This window comes from Camelina sativa, chromosome 6, assembly GCF_000633955.1.
Source record: "Camelina sativa cultivar DH55 chromosome 6, Cs, whole genome shotgun sequence".
In the NCBI taxonomy this organism is placed as follows: domain Eukaryota; kingdom Viridiplantae; phylum Streptophyta; class Magnoliopsida; order Brassicales; family Brassicaceae; genus Camelina; species Camelina sativa.
In genome coordinates, this window is record NC_025690.1 from 6392913 (window position 1) to 6410318 (window position 17406).

The window sequence follows — 17406 nt, forward strand, 5'->3', positions numbered from 1 at the left end:
AAAAAAAAAAAAAAAAAAACAAAAGATGGATAAAAAGGTATCTTCACTTTTTCATGTCGAAATATAATCTAAACTAGTTTATTTGTGATACATAATTGGTAAACTATTATCATCTTTTTGTGTTAAAGCTATATTCAAGTAAAAAAAAATCAAGTACATATTTTTGGATTAAGCATTATGTATATGATTTTTGCCAAAAATATCCAAGTAATTTCGGTTCACTTACAAAAAAATTCCACAAGCCCCACACATAATATTTGCTTAAGATGAAATGAAAACAAAAACTATATCTAATATCAAGATGCAACAATAAATTTAGTTGTTATATCAATTCAAAGTAATACGAAAAAGTAATTCAACAAAGCAAAATAATTGATGACGTTGGCTCGACTGAAGGAACATAATATCATAGAGTTTAGTAAATACAATAAGTTTGGAGAAATAGAACAGTTTGTTGTATAGCTACCGTATATAGTATAAACATTTTATTAAAACTTCCTTTTTGATTGACACATTATGAAATAAGAATTTTTACCCCAGTTAAATTTTAGTTTTTGAAAATAGGTTAAAAAATTAAAAAATGACTAAACGTGATCAGATTGAGAAAAATAAAAGATAGATTACGTAAAAACTTGTAAAAGTATTCTTTATTAATCACCATTTGTTTTGAAAAAAAAACTCAGGTTTGACTCTGTGATTTATTTTATTTTATTTTTGGATAAAAAGTTACTTTACTTTGTGATTTAGTTGCAGTGGGTAAGTTAGAGAAAAAAAATAGTTATTATCCAAAGAGTTTTTAAGGGAGAAATAAAAGTTGATGCTAATCTTGATGCGGTTTTGAATGAGAAAGGTTTTCCTAAATACAGGAAGACAAGAGATGATCTGGTGGAAAGCTATGATTACATAGCAGACGATTTAATGAATTTTTTGAGACGTCCTACAGAAATATCTGGGTTAAAGGAAGAATTAGATGGCCTCAACAGAAGACTCGCTGTCTATGTACCACGAGCAGAGGAAATTTGGATACATGAGCTAGATGATTTTTAAAAAGCACTTAAGGGACTTGAGGGTTTTGACATGGGTTTACTTATTGTTCTTAATAGTAGTCTGTTACCAAAATTATGCAGGAGAAGAATCAAGAGAATGAGAAAGAGAAGGATCAAAAGAAGGAGAATGAGAAGGATGAAGAGAATGAGAATGAGAAGGATGAAGAGAATGAAAAGCATCAAGAGGAAATGGAGGAAGAAGTGGAAATTGAGGAACAAGAGAAGATTAAGGATCAAGAGAAGAAGAAGGTGAACACGAAGAAGAAGGGTAAAGAAAAGAATGACAATGTCACTTTAATAGAAACTGGGAAGAAACGAAGAAGGGCACCATCCAATCTGCTCAAGACACCATACACAGGAGGTGGGAAGCAACAGCGAAAGTAGGATTGTGTGTATTTCGAAAGTTGGATTTTCTTTGAAATAGTCTTCGAATATTATTAGTTGGTATTTTGGTGTTATTTAGGTACAACTATTTTTTTAAGTACAACTATGTGTAATTTTGTGTTTAGACAACTAGTATAATTTGGTACAACTACAATATTAGTACTACACCAAGTATAATTGTTATAGATGCTCATGAAAGAAAGCTTAAACAACATGGTCTTACATAGTCCTCATGAAAGCTTAAACAACAAAGTCTTACATAGTGCTCATGAAAGCTTAAACAACAAAGTCTTAAGTCTTAGAAAGCTTAAACAACATAGTCTTAGATAGTTATACAACAAAGTCTTAGAAAGTTAGACGCACACAATTACCACTTAGCAAGTAACTCCTTTAGCTTATGAATCTCAGATTCTTTCTTGGCTAAGCGCTCTTTCAGATCACCAACCTCAATACGCATAACACGGAGATGCTCACGAAATGACTCCATCGCATCACCACCTCCAAAACGGTACAAGCGTACAATAAGGTCATTCTCCTCCTTAACATGTGCCATGTCAATACGCATAACACACATTGACTCAGAAAGTGCCTCCAAAGTAGGAGTCTGCTTAATTTGCTTACTATGCTCCTCTTTAAGGGAATCAAGTTCAAGACGCATACGACTCAATGATTGACGAATGGAATCCATTCCAGGATGATTAACACCACACTGGGTCCTAATTTCGTGCCACAACCTAAGAAACTCTTCATCAATAGCATCATCCCACCACTTAGATAAGTGTTCTCCACCAACCTATACTCAATTTTTTTCAAAAACGGAACACAAAATTACTAAGAAAGCTCCATTACTAAAGTAAAGTGAGCCGCATACAATTGCAATACAAAACAGCATTACCTCACTCTTTGGGCACTTGTAGTATTTTCTGCCTTGATTCTCCCCATTAGCACACACTTCTCGTTTCATCTGTTCGCCACAGAAATATATGGTTGGAACTCCATAATTACCGTCCGCTTTTGCACCGCCACTATCGAAGCTTGCTTCAGTTTCGGAACTCTCAGTGTAGCTGATTGACATGGTTAATTATCGAAACCTGAAATCGCCGACGCTTCTTTGTTAATTCGTTAATTATCGAAACCCTAGATCTACTTTTGAAATTTATAAGAAATTAAGAAAATGAATTGTGAAATAGGAGAGCGGAATAAGTATATTTTTGAGATAATATTAAAATACAGATATCTTTATTCATAGTTGTACTTAAGTGTCCAGTTGTTCCTGCACTAACATAGTTGGACTTTAAAAGATTTTCGTGTTTTTATAGTTGACCTTTACTTAACCTTTAGGATTAAAGTTGGCCACATTTTGTTTCATGATAATTCATCAGCTAAGAGGTTATTGTTGAAAATTTTTAACGATATCATAATTTTCCCGTATTTTGTTGTAAAATGATATGAGAAGAACAAAAGAGTCCCATATACTTTGAAGAGGGGTTCATATGAAGCTTCATATGAAACAATAGCTTGTATTAAGAAAAAATAAAAATAAAATTCACTATATTTTTTTCATGTTATGGACTTCTTCTTACCTCTAATTTATCTTAATTTCAGCAATACATAATTGAGATAAACATCAAATAAATTCCTGTTGAACCTATTAGTTGTTCCTGTTGAACCTACAAGTTGATCCAGTTGAACCTTATTATACACTAAACCCATTAATAAGTGTTATTCTTAGTTGTCTCTAGATGAACCTGGTTTTCTGAATTACCAACACAACACACATACATAAAATGAAGAACTTAGTTTGTCAAAAGTTACAATTGGTTCTACGATAAACAACACAAAACAGAGCATTCCACAAAACACAGATACATAAAACAAATTGCTTAGGTGTCCTCAGTTTGTTCAGCAGGATTTGGAGGCTGCAAAAACTTTTCCAAGTTTATGCCAGGTTTAAACTTCATTTGCCTCCTCCTCTTACGACGACGTTCCGCAATAGAACGGAACCTCTTTTCTTGTGTTCTTCCACCACCAGTTTTAGTGTACTATGGCGGTTTAGCCATTAATTATCGAATTGCAGCAGGAACAGTTCAGTCAGACTCATGGGGCACAACATAAATTGTTCTGTAATATGCCAATGCCCACGTCTCAATCAAGTAATATATTGAGCAGAGATCATGCATTTCGATATGCACTCTTCTTACTTCTCTCCTCATGAGATTTCTGAGCGCGGCCATGGCATGGACACATGGGTACTTGTCGATATCAAAACATCTGCAAGAACAACTTTTCATTTTCAAGTCCACCAAATAAGTCTTCCCATCCAGACCTATGACGATGTACTCAAGGTGGTAGCTGTTTAACTCAGTCATTGTTAAACGTACTGCAATTTCACAACGGTCATGCAATTCATTCTCCACAACCGGCACCAGTTTCCTTGTGTTTGATGCACCAGCATAGTCTTTCCTATGTTTGTTGAACCATTCAGAAAATTTCTCAATAGTAGCACCAATCATAGGCAACAAATGGAACTTCCTTACATCAACAAACACACTGTTCATTGATTCGGCTGCGTTGCTTGTGTCAATGTTGTACTTATCTCCTTCAAAATGGCATCTTGCCCATTAATCCAACCCAATCTTTTCATCTAAAAAATTAGCGGCATTAGGAAATCTCCTTCTTAAATCCATAAAATCTCTATCGAAATCATTCTTAGTATAAATATGAGCGCACTCCTTGAATTTATCTGAAGCTATATCCTTGTCGGTCTTGATATATTCTCTGAGGTTTTTACTTAAATGATATATACAGTGAGCATGCCTTGCACTTGGATACACCTCTGAGACAACATATATTATGCTTTTATGCTTGTCACTTATAAAAAACTAATTCAGGATCATCTTGTACGACGGTTTTCAGCTTGTTGAAAAACCATGGCCAACTAACATGATTCTCAGTATCAATCACACCAAACGCAATGGGGTAATGGTGATGATTAGGATCCTGAGCTGTTGCGAAAACCAACATACCACCATACATAGTCTTCAGATGTGTTGCATCAACAACTATTACCTTTCTCATTGCCCTAAACCCTTCAATGCTAGCCCCTAAAGCAATGAATAAGAATTTGAACCTTTTTTCTTCGTCCAACTCGACACTTGTTATTGTCCGAGGATTCACCATTCATAACATGTGTAGATAAGATTCCAAATTCGTGTAGCTTGTTTCAGGACTCCCTCGCACATCTTTAACATGTTGTTTTTTCCCTCTCAAGGCGGTGGAGTAGGAACAATGCAATCCCAGTCTACCTCGAACTATACTCATGATGTTTTTAGGAGTCGGGGTATCAAATATACCTGGATAATCTTCATGAAAAACAGATGCTACTAGTCGTGGTGTGCCTTTTTGTTTGATATAGCTTGTACTGTCTTCAGACCGAGAGCATGTGTGCATGTTTTTATGTACTCTAACACTCCAAAAATCAGAATCCTTAATTTTTCCAGCTCGCAAATACCATTCACAACCTTCTGAAGCTTGACTACATTCCACCATAAGTCGCGTCGTGTCAGACGCAACTGTCTTCACACCATAACAGTGCTTATTTGCAGCTTTGTTAAGCACATCCCATACTGCCTCTTTAGAAGAAAATTCCTGAAATATTTCAAGACCTGTACCATCTTCCCATTCTTTAAACATATGACTTACTTCTACATGACGTGGAGGCTCATCATATTCAAGCCTACCACCCTCAACGACATCCACATTACCTATCGGGTTATCCACACCCACTACATTCTCAGAATTTCCAATAACAACATTTTCAACAATCTCCATTCTATCAGCATTCTCCATTCTCTCAGTGTTCTCCATTCTATCAGCATTCTCCATTCTCTCAGTGTTCTCCATTCTATCAGTGTTCTCCATTCTCTCAGCATTCTCCATCGGATGTTCAATATCCGGTTCTTCAACTATAGACTCTACAATAACCGGCTCTTGTTGTGATGTTTCCCCCTCTCTAAAAATAGTAATGATTCCTGCATTACACTGTTGATCATCAACACTATCATAATTTATGCCAACAGAACTTCCCCGCTCCGCTCTTGACAGTTGCTCGACACCATTTACCACCTCCACATGCAATACTGGTTTAAGTCCATCTGTGTCCAATGACGTTAAAAATACTATACATCATCGTCATCTTCAATATTTGACTCTCTTCGAGCTTTAGATTGACGGTAACTCAATTTCAGCTTTCCTACGGTTTCATTTATTGCGCTCTTCTTCCGTATCTTATCTACTAACACAGAATATGTCATCTTCTCCAAAGATGTTGTCTTAAACAATATAGCATATAGTGGATTCTTGGAAATCCACTCATGCTCTGAATAGTATATGCCAATGTCATAATGTACACTTGTGTGGTTATTCTTCTTCATCGCCTCCTCGAAATATAACCACATAAACAACAATTACAAATCCAAAGTTGTACTGGTTATACCATTTGTCCTTCAATCTTACATTTGTACCAGTATTTCCAGTTATCCTATAATTTGCCGCTCTACTAAAATTGGTCTACTTAGATCTGAGATTCTCTTGATTCAACACGATTCAGACACTACATAACAATGCAATTACCTAATCATCTCTTAAAACCGAATCTATCAATCCAATGTACATACCCAAACAACAAATGCCAAGATCTAATGAGCCCCCAAATTTTATAAATGTACAAAACCAATTACTTACATGAATTAAACGCCACAGACGAGAAGTGGAGATAAGAAGGACGTGGCGGTTATTGCGTCAAAGGCAGCCGTAGAGCAAGAGTAATGGAATGAGATAGCTGCACCGAATCGTGAGCTTCCGTTTTAAAATAGCTTTTCCGTCGACCAAAGGAGCACCAGAAGCGACTGTTTTTTTTTCATTTCGTTAAATTAAATTAATTTAACAATTATTTCAGTAAGAGTAACATGGGAATATTACGTTTTGGGTGGTATGCAGACTCTCAAGTGGTATGCAAGATTAAAATTTCCCGATAAGTGGCATTACAGCAATAAATTCTCCATCAAACTATATTAAACCATTTATATATTTTTTTTGTCACAAATAAATTAAACGACTATGTATGCACTTATGTGCGTTTTGAATTCTGTACTTCAAATATTTTGGTATATGGTAGATATACGTATTCGGTGCTTAAAATATATTTATTGTATATTGACATGGTGCCTGCACGAGAATGAGATGTATGTCATTGTTGGGGTCTAGGGGACTACGTATTCTTTATTGTTTATCTTCTGTCTGAAGAATTATAGCACCACATAATGAATCACTTTCTTCTAGTAGGACTCGAATCCGGAAATGTGATCATGTTCTCCTCGTCCCCAAAAACTCTCCAAGGTGGATCAGTAAAACTATGAACATCAATTACTATTTTCTACATATTTAAAGCGTAAAATAATATATGGCAAAGATAATATATAATCATACTCAAAACATTTTTTGAAAGGAAACATTTACCCGATAATTCATTTCCAACTCTAAAATGGACTTATAAATAGTACTCTTATTTTAAATCACTTTATTTTAGGGTCTCTTAATTTTTTTAGCTATAAATTAATCTCTCAAATTTTATATTTTCATTTTAGTAATATTGGTAGAAACATATTATTGTAGGAAGTAAAAATACATATGAAATGTTAATGATAATTTTTGGTGATAAAATAGTTTTGGAGTTTTGATCCATAATTAATTTATTTAAATACTTAAATCATGCTTCTCCATAAAAAAATTGAGTTTTGGGACCAGAAACTCAAAGTTCCCCATATGTAAGTATTTGCCAAACAAGTGAGTTATCGATGTGACGATATTGGAATAAAATTAGTTGAATTGGTTTTGATTATTGGTTAGTATTTTTTTTTTGTATTTATATTGGTCAATCTTGACGTTTTTTTTTTTACAACAATCTTAACGTTTCCTTTTTTGGATAACATTGGATGACCCGGTTTATCTTTTAATGACTTAAGATTAGAGCATGACTTAACGACAACCAACTTAAACCAATCAACTGTCCAATAGAAAAAGTTTGGTCCGACGGATTGTCAACTGGACCCTGTCACCAGACCATAAGAGCATCACCAGCGGAAAACAGATTCACCATTGCTCAAAAAAATATATATATATTTTAATATATAACTAATAAGAAACTGACATATGTATAAAAAGTCTAAAAAATGAATCTACATTGAGTAACTTCAGTAACGGTTTTCTCACTTTCTCTCTCCTTTTTGTATTTTTTTATTAGTTTTAATAAAAAAATTTGGGGAAGCAACGACCAGTAAACATGGTCTTAATAATTATTCTATTTCTTTTGCAAAAGCCAAACACCAAAACCATCCAGCAACACAAACAGTTTCTAACCTACATGTGTATGTGTGTGTGTTTTTTTTTCTAACAGAAATCGAATTTAGAGAAACGTTTTTACGCCTTGCTCCATGTCCCTAAAATTCGAAAAAGCTGGTGATAACAATTAACAAGCAAAACTTGTGCATCCATGTTTACTATATACATAACTAGAAGTCATCCCGTGTTACACACGGATTTAACTTACATTGTTGTTCAATTTCAAGAATTTAGAGATTATTAGTTTTTATTTGTTTACTCAGTAATGGTTATTTTTGTGATTTTAAAAATATACTGATCAGATTAATTTTTTTGGGTTCATTTGTTTGATGCTATGTGAGTTTTCATTTTATATAGTATTAGAGTATTTCAACACATGGAGATACTTTTGATTACATAGTAGAGTGTTTATGGTTTTTTCCCCTCTAGCTTTTTCATACATATTAGAGCATGTGTATTGGTGAGAAACTCATTTCTCATGATATAATATTATTTTTTTAATGTCGAGAAATTTTGGAACATCTTTCTAATATGAAAATTTGTTAGAATTATCATTTTTGAGATACCTTTTTCAAAAATAATCTTTCGAATATTTTCATTTTTGCCATCTTTTACACAAATTACAGTATGTTAAATTAATTTGAAGAATTTTTTTTAAGTTCTGGGTTCTCTATTTTACGTTTATGATATATTTTTTATGGGTAGGGTTTGGTATTTGGAGTTTAAAATTTAGAATTTAGTCATTTTATACATAGAAAATGAGTATTTTTGAAAATGAACAACATCAAAAGGTATTATTGAAAAGTGACATAGGAAAAGAGGTATTTTTAATAATGCGGTATTTGATACTAAGATTCCTAAAATATATGATACCTATGTACAATCAGCATATACTACTCACTATAGAAGTCAAATTAATCAGATATAGTATAGAAATTTGCAACTCATATCGTACCATGAGATAAAAAGACATTACAAGTTTAACAACTTAGTTTTTTAAGCATATGATAGTAACATACAATATTCCTTTTTATAATAGTTTAAGATAAGTTTTTTTTTCTCTAAAAAGATGAAGAATAATAAGAAACTAAATTTACAATGGAAAGACTCATATATATCGTCCAATAAGAAGAAGTTGCTTTACCACATGAATGCCCAAAAGGGAAAAAATAGAGATTCTAAAATATAAGAAAGGAACAAAACCTAACATGTTCAACTTATTAAATCGTGATAGTTCCTTTTTTCATGATGTAGTAATATTAATACAACCAACAAACATGACAACCTGAAGTAAAAATTAAAAATGGTTCAAGGCCCAACCCAAAGACCAAGCAAGTGAAGCCAAAGATTATTGCATCAATTTTTCTGGGGCATATTTTAGACCATGAGATAAAAAGACATTACAAACTTAACAACATAGTTTTTTAAGCATATGATAGTAACATACAATATTCCATTTTTATAATAGTTTAAAATACGTTTTTTTTTCTTAAAAGATGAAGAATAATAAGAAACTAAATTTACAATGGAAAGACTCATATGCATCGTCCAATAAGAAAAAGTTGCTTTACCACATAAATGCCCAAAAGGGAAAAAAAATAGAGATTCTAAAATATAAGAAAGGAACAAAACCTAACATGTTCAACTTATTAAATCATGATAGTTCATTTTTTTTATGATGTAGTAATATTAACACAACCAACAAACACGACAACCTAAAGTAAAAATAAAACATGGTTCAAGGCCCGACCCAAAGGCCAAGCAAGTGAAGCAAAGGATTAGGGCATAAATTTGTTTGGGGCATATTTTAGACCAAAAATTTTAGGTTTTTTATGTCGGGGAAAAAATTATAAGTTCAGTTATTATTAGATTTTTTTATAAGTTTGAAAAAACTTAGAGGTTTTATATAAGAAAACAGTATATTAATCATGTAGATATATCCAATTTACGGATGAAATTTTATTAGGTTTATGTAAAAACTTATTTCATCTTTTGAATTGCTGGTGAATGAGCATTAGATTAATGTTAATTAAACTTGTTGTTACTGATATTTAAAGTAAACTTCAATTTCGGAAAACAAATATGTAAGTCTAATAAAAAAATTCCATATTCGAGAAGTTCTAAAACAATAATGAGTTATTAGGCAATATGATATTTATTTTCTTATAAATGTTTAAATGAACATAAAAACAAAGAAAAAACGAAGAAAAATGTGAACAAACAAAACGAACTACAATATGGAATAATTTTTTATATTACTATTTTTATAATTTTATTTACAAAGGGTTTTAAAAAAACATTGCATATGACATTCAAAATTGCCGGACCGGTTTATGGAGAGTAGGAAAGACATACATAAACACTCTAATGAATAAATAAATTTGTCAAACATTTTCACATAATTTTTTTCTTCGTAGCATTAATGCGAACAACAAACATGATAACATAGAAAAAAAGAAATGTTGAAATTTTTTTTATGAACCAGTAGTTACTTAGGTGTAAAGTACAAATGAATTTAGTTAATTAAATCTAAATAATAAAATAAGACAGATATTAGATAAATAACATGTCAAGGTGTCACTTTCTCGTATTATACAAGATTTTGTGAAATCACTTCGCAATTTGGGAGAATTTGATAATGCAAGTCGTGAGTTTCGTCGTTAACAAATAATAAATTAAATCATCACCGAATTGACCCGGAACAAATTAGTGATATAAGGTTTTGACAAGTTGTAGTGGCGGGCGCAATGGACCGCATTCATATATTACTAGCTATTTTAACCCATTCTCAAGGGCACATATACCATTTGTGTACACAAGGACCACCTTTCGTGATTCTTTCCTCTTTTTCATCGTCCACCCTCACAAATGTGATCTTCACATACATAAAAGTGCGCGAGAATTATTTTCATATATAATAGGAAATACAAAGAAGAGCGAAACGATAGATATAATAATATTTATGTAATGTGTTTACCATAATACGATATGTACCCTACCACCATATAATTCAGAAATGTATGTCACACTCATAGCCAAATAAAAACATGAATAATCGGGTGCTTGAGCCTTGAGGCTACAATTTCGGAATTGTCTTGGTGGTGTGATGACTATCATTTAAAACTTCGTTCTACTTAATTAGTCCCTTCGAATTTCAATTCGATTTTTCTTACCTTTTTACCTTTTTTTTTTGGGAATCAAATTCTTACTTTTTACTTGTCCTACAATCTTTTACTATATTTCACTTATTAGGTCAGAATACAGTAATTATAGTTTCAGGTTAAAGACAATCAAATAGATTGATCCCGTGTTTTTCTTCGTATGTTTTAGCAAGTTCATCGTAAATTGTCTATCCTAAAATACATAAATCCATAATAGTAATTTTGATTACCATTTCTACGCATAGTTGTAATTTATAAACACGAGTTTTTTTTGTGGGGATTTAACAACGACCAACACGATATATTCACGTCTTATTGTCCGAACATTTTTGCTTTACTTAACGACACCAGTTCAGTTCGTAACGACGCAACTCCACGAAACCGTACTTTGGTTTCCTCAATATTTCTTGTTATCTGACTCATATGCCCTCGCGAGTCAGCAATATTTACGATCAACTCCACGAGCCGTGTTGTTAGACTTTAACCTTCTGTGCGGTTCTTGTCACTAATCCACCAGACACGACCAAAACTGTTCTAAATTAAATAACAATAATTCAAAAACTGATGATTATCAATGACGATAAATATGGTCTTCTTAAGTTTATAAAAGAACTTGTCAACAAAACTACGTAATCATAATTAACACGCTAAAGATTTGAAAAGTGACACGTATATGAAAACTTCGCGTGTCACCCCAAGGCATCACCCTTATACTTTTAAGCTCGCCACGTAAATTAAAACGTTCTTGGGAGAATCATATTATTCAAAGTCAAAACCCAAAAGCTTTCTACTAATTTTTCCGAAATATTTTCATAAATCACAATAATGGTTTATGATCTTTATTTCCCGGGGGAAAGTATAACTCAAAACCTGGTTGATAAGCAAACAATTAATGCTATTACAGCTCACAAGTTGACCGAGTGATATTGGAGTATTAATTATCAGCCAAAAGAAATTGGTTTAGTTTAAAATTTGGAAAAAGATGATAAAGACTGAACATAAAAACGAGGATCTTCTTTTATTTTTTCTTGGGCATAGAGAATCATGAATTGCATGGTTGGTCCATAATAAAGATAAAGTTTTGTTGGCTTTTTATTTTGCTTGCAAGCATAAGCATGTGGTCCTAAGACCTAAAAATGGGATTAAAATGACAATGTAAACCCTAACTAGCTTACTGTAAACGTGTCAAAGACAACATTTTTTACTTTGTTTGTATCCTTATTCCTTACGTTAACTTATGTTATTTTTTTGCGTAAATTTCGTTCTTATCTAAATATATACTTATTTAATAAAGTCATATGGATAAATATCATGTTTGTGTTCATTAAGTATTAACAACTCAATTTACGAAAGTGAGCAAATTGGCACAAAACAAAACCCTTTTCTACGGTTCTTCAGTTCAGCGCGAAAGTAAACAGAGGATATTAAATACAAAGAATTTATAGATTGGATGTAATAGTTTTTTTACAGCATTGATTTATATGGTCTATGACTTCTTTCCAAAGTCATTGATTATCTAACACAGGAGTGCAGCAAAATGTTTTTTCTTTCTTTTATCTATCGGAATTTAGATTTCAAAAGTTTTAATGTCCAGAAAATAAAATAATTTTATGGGTTGTTACTTACAAGTGTTAAGTTTGACAAATAAAAAAAAAGCAAAAAAAAACAAAAACTTACAAGTGTTAAGAGACTTTTTTTTTTCATTTATTATTATTTTTTTTTGTACAGTCAAAATATGTAGCACATTAGCATAATGTATGTAAGTATATATGTAACATTGAAAACATGAATAAAACTCTATCGATCGACCCGATCGCTTTCATATATACCCGATCATAGTTCTCACATACACATTACTTTATAAGATGGTCATTCCCGTGTTTACTGAATCAAATTCACCAGTAACTCTTAACCGCTCATCCAAGATCATAAAATAATCTGTAACACCTATTCATGATTAAGAGTATCCATAAGGTACTCTTTTGGCAAAACTTTCATCAAAATCAAAATGGACACTTAACTTCAAACAAAAGAAAACAATCCTATAAAAACAATTGATATGAACCACAGAGAATACTATTTTCAGATTTGAGAAATTATTGACATAGATGAGAGATCAGTACAACGTTTAGTGGGATCAGATGTGGCCCCTTTTATAGAACAAGTATCAATGACCCAAGAATTGGACTACAAAATCTTCAGTGGGTCCAATTTTTGTTTTTCACCACACCACCAATGTCATACTTCTACTGTTACCACTTATATAATACTCATATAGCTTGGTGGCATACTAATCTTTTCAGAAAATGTATTTGCAAATGCACATATATATAAAATGTAGATTAATTAGAATATGATTTTCTATAATTATGGAGAAAATTAACCACCAATGCCCATTTATTTATCTTGTGTGTCAAATGGCTTTTTATCCTCTAGTCACATCAAAAGGAATTTCAGAATATAATGCACACCAAAGTATCGTACAATTTCAAACTTTCATTCTTTCGAATTGAGCTTTGTGTGAAAACATGAGGTGGGTTTTCAAATCGGTAAAGAGAAGAAAAAAAAGAATGGAATATTGTAAGAGAGCTAGCCACTATTCTTTTTGTGTCATGAGCATATTTAGGGGCCAAAATTAATATATTTAAGTTAAAATTGGGCAAATATTGAAATATAGTAAAGTTAAGGGCTGGGATCTGATGAGTTGTTGGAAGAACACATGCATGAGTTGTTTGGGCTTTAAAATCACTTCAAATAATTGTCTGTTTTGTCGGGCACAATGTGTCCTATGTTAGGTGTAATCGAAACCCCTTCCATAAACAGCTTGAGTAAACACTTATGATTTAATCCCTACAATTCTTCATTGCAGGTATTTCAATACATATATAAAACCATTCACTTAGGATATATAAATTCTTAAACAATTCTTGGGTTCACCCAACCCACTCTTATTCACCTTTTTAAATTAAGGAAAAAATCTTAATTAAGGAAATAAATTATATAGATCAATCAATTTTAAAATTATTAATTTAAATATTATATAACAATTTTTAATTATTACATCTAAACCCTAACTATTTTTTATAAACCCAACCTGACATATAATTTTGTTTAATTGTAAAATCTAAACCCTAACAACTCTTTTATAAACCCAAACCGACATATAGTTTTGTTTAATTATAAAATCTACACCCTAAACATTCTTCTATAAACCCAAACCGACATATAATTTTGTTTAATTGTAAAATCCAAATTCTTAAGCACTCTTTTGTAAACCCAAATCGACATATAATTTCATTTAATTGTAAAATCTTAACTCTAACCACTCTTTTATAAACCCAAACAGACATATAATTTTGTTTAATTATAAAATCTAAATCCTAATCATTCTTTATAAACCCAAACCGATAGAAAAATTTTAAAATTACAAATTTAAACTATAATTATCTTTTATAACCCAAACCGACATAATTTCCTTAATAAAAGATCTACATAATTTGTTTCCTTAATTTGTATTGTCTTTTATTTTAATTTTGATTTTATTTTTTTAATATGATATGACATGGCATATTGTTGTATTCTGATTGGTTAATTAAGATGGGGTGAATGAGAGTTGTTCACTCCTAGGGGTGAACCCAAGAATTTTTCATATTTTATATTCGATTTTGATCTAAAAAAAAACTATAAGCGAAACTTCATCTACTTTTTCTTAATATAAAAGAATTTAGACAATACACATTAAGGAAACAAATTATGTAGATCTTTTATTAATGAAATTATGTCGGTTTGGGTTATAAAAGAGGATTATAGTTTAAATTTGTAATTTTAAAATTTTTACATCGGTTTGGGATTATAAAGAATAGTTAGGATTTAGATTTTATAATTAAACAAAATTATATGTCTGTTTGGGTTTACAAAAGAGTGTTTAAGGTTTAGATTTTACAATTAAACGAAATTATATGTCGGTTTGGGTTTATAAAAGAATTTTTTGGGTTCAGATTTCACAATTAAACAAAATTATATGTCAGTTTGAGTTTATAAAAAAGTGGTTAGGGTTTAGATTTTATAATTAAACAAAATTATATGTCGGTTTGAGTTTATAAAAAATGGTTAGGGTTTAGATGTAATAATTAAAAACTGTAATATAATATTTATATTAAAAGAAATTCCTTTAACTAATTTTTTTTTCCAAAATTACCACAAACAAAAAAAATTATTTTTAAAGATGTAAATTTTTTTTTTAGGTTTGGGTTGACACATTTAGTTTTAGGGTATAGTTTTTAGGGGTAGGGTTTAGTATTTAGAATTTAGGGATTAGTTTTTAGTATTAGAATTTTAATTCAATTATGTGGTAGTTTTGGAAAAAAACTAAATTGTGGTATTTTTGAAATAAAAACCAATTTTTGTGGTCTTTTGACAATTGTCCTTAAATTAATAATTTTAAAATTGATTGATCTACATAATTTATTTCCTTAATTAAGATTTGTTTCATTAATTTAAAGGGGTGAATAAAAGTGGTTAACCCCTAGAGATGAACCCAAGAATTGTCTTAAAATATTATTGATCCTTTCTATCCAACACTTTTCAGTCTTTTTTTAAATAAATAAATAATAGTATTGTCTATATACGTAGAAGCCTGCGATTACAAATGTGAAGTAGTTTGAGAGTGAATAACTGAATATAGTCCACAAGAATAATTCAATATGTCATTCATTTTTAAGTAATAGTTTAGGACACTTAAAAATCGTAATGGGTCCAAAATATTTGAGAGAGTAGATCTAAGCATATATCAATAAGTCAGATTGTCCATGATGTGTGTCTAAAAAAAATATTAGAGATCTCACTTTATGTGATATTAGTATACTCATAATACTGTCTTCATTTTCTTAAAAAATCTCAGTTAAAAAACCTAAGTAAATGTTGATGTATTCTATAAAAATCCGACTTATCTAAAATTCTAAACGTATATGATTTTTTTTTTTTTTTCTGAATGCAACCCTCTTATTACAAAATGATAAAAGTCAAATATATTAGAGTAATACCCTAAAATAGCACTAAAACAAGTTTTATGGACAATTATAGCACACATTCCATAAATTTCCAAAAATAACATTATTTAACACATTAAAATATTTAAAATTAATTTTTAGAATTTTTTTTTTTAGGTTTGGGTTCTCAATTTCATATTTAGGTTATAGTTTTGAGAAGTAGGGTTTAGTATTTTGAATTTTGAATTTAATTTTGAAATATATTTCTATTTTTAGAATTTTAGAGATGTTGTGCTACATTTGAAAAAAAAACTTATTTTGGTGTTATTTTTGAGAATCTCCCAATATATTATTGTTTACTTGTTTTCTATGTTGGGTTTAATTCGGAAATTTTCACGAAATTTTTCCACATCCATACATTTTCGAATCTATTTAAACAGAACTTTTTATGAAGACATGAAAATAGTTACGTTTCATGTCTAGGCATGACCACGGTTACAGTTATCACTGTTACGGTTAATTAACCACCGGTTACGGTTAAAAATTTTGTTTAAACTTAACCATAACCGTTTAATAAACAGTTAAACGGTTACGGGGAACTACTTGGGAACTACTTGGGAAGTCATTTCTTTACTTAACGAACTAACCACTCAAATACGGTTCCGGTTGAAGCGGTTACGGTTACGGTTATATACGGTTACGGTTATTTGATAAAATATGATACGGTTGATATTATTTGATGATATAATATAATTGATATGATTTATTTATAATTAATATGTTTTTTAGTGTACTCATATTTTTCATATCTTATGATTCATATTAAATAAATAATTATTAGTATATTTTATTATGTTTTTAAACAGTTACGGTTAACAAATTACGGTTTAAATATGCGGTTAACCAACGGTTTTGATATGGTTACGGTTAATTAACGATTATGGTTAATATAATTTAACCATATATTTACGGTTAACGGTTACGGTTTTAAACTATTTTATACAATTACGGTCTGGTTACGGTTAGGATACGGTGTGATTACGGTCCGAAATACGGTTACGGTTTATTTTTGGTCATGCCTAAGAAAAACCTTTTAACAAAAGAGGAAAGAAAAATGATTACATAAAAACTATACTATTATTATAAAAAATTAAACTAATCATCTCTATCAAAATAATACAACGGTTTTTGGATTTTGGAGTTTCTCGAGTCGGCTGTGACTTCATTAGTGATGCTAGTTTCTTTCCCAAGTCTGTATCTCCTTCTTGGACTTTTCGTTTTCTTTTTATGTTGGGCCTTGGCCCATTTTAGTTTTTTTTAGCTTTTGTATTTTTTGGTTTTTATTAATAAAAAGGAGACGACGACAAAAGAAAGTAAAAAACAAAAACCAAAAAAATTCAAATTTCGTTTTTTTTTTTTTTTTTTTTT

At 30.8% G+C, this 17406-nt stretch overlaps 1 protein-coding gene across 1 annotated transcript in view; it reads left to right on the plus strand.

Moving 5' to 3' along the window:
- The window catches only part of LOC104698751 (structural maintenance of chromosomes protein 4-like), a 20122-nt gene continuing 9113 nt past the window's right edge, over positions 6398 to 17406 (plus strand). Inside the window, exon 1 of the mRNA XM_010414149.1 lies at positions 6398 to 6439. Coding sequence (XP_010412451.1) covers positions 6398 to 6439 — 42 coding nt within the window. The remainder of the gene's footprint in view (positions 6440 to 17406) is intronic.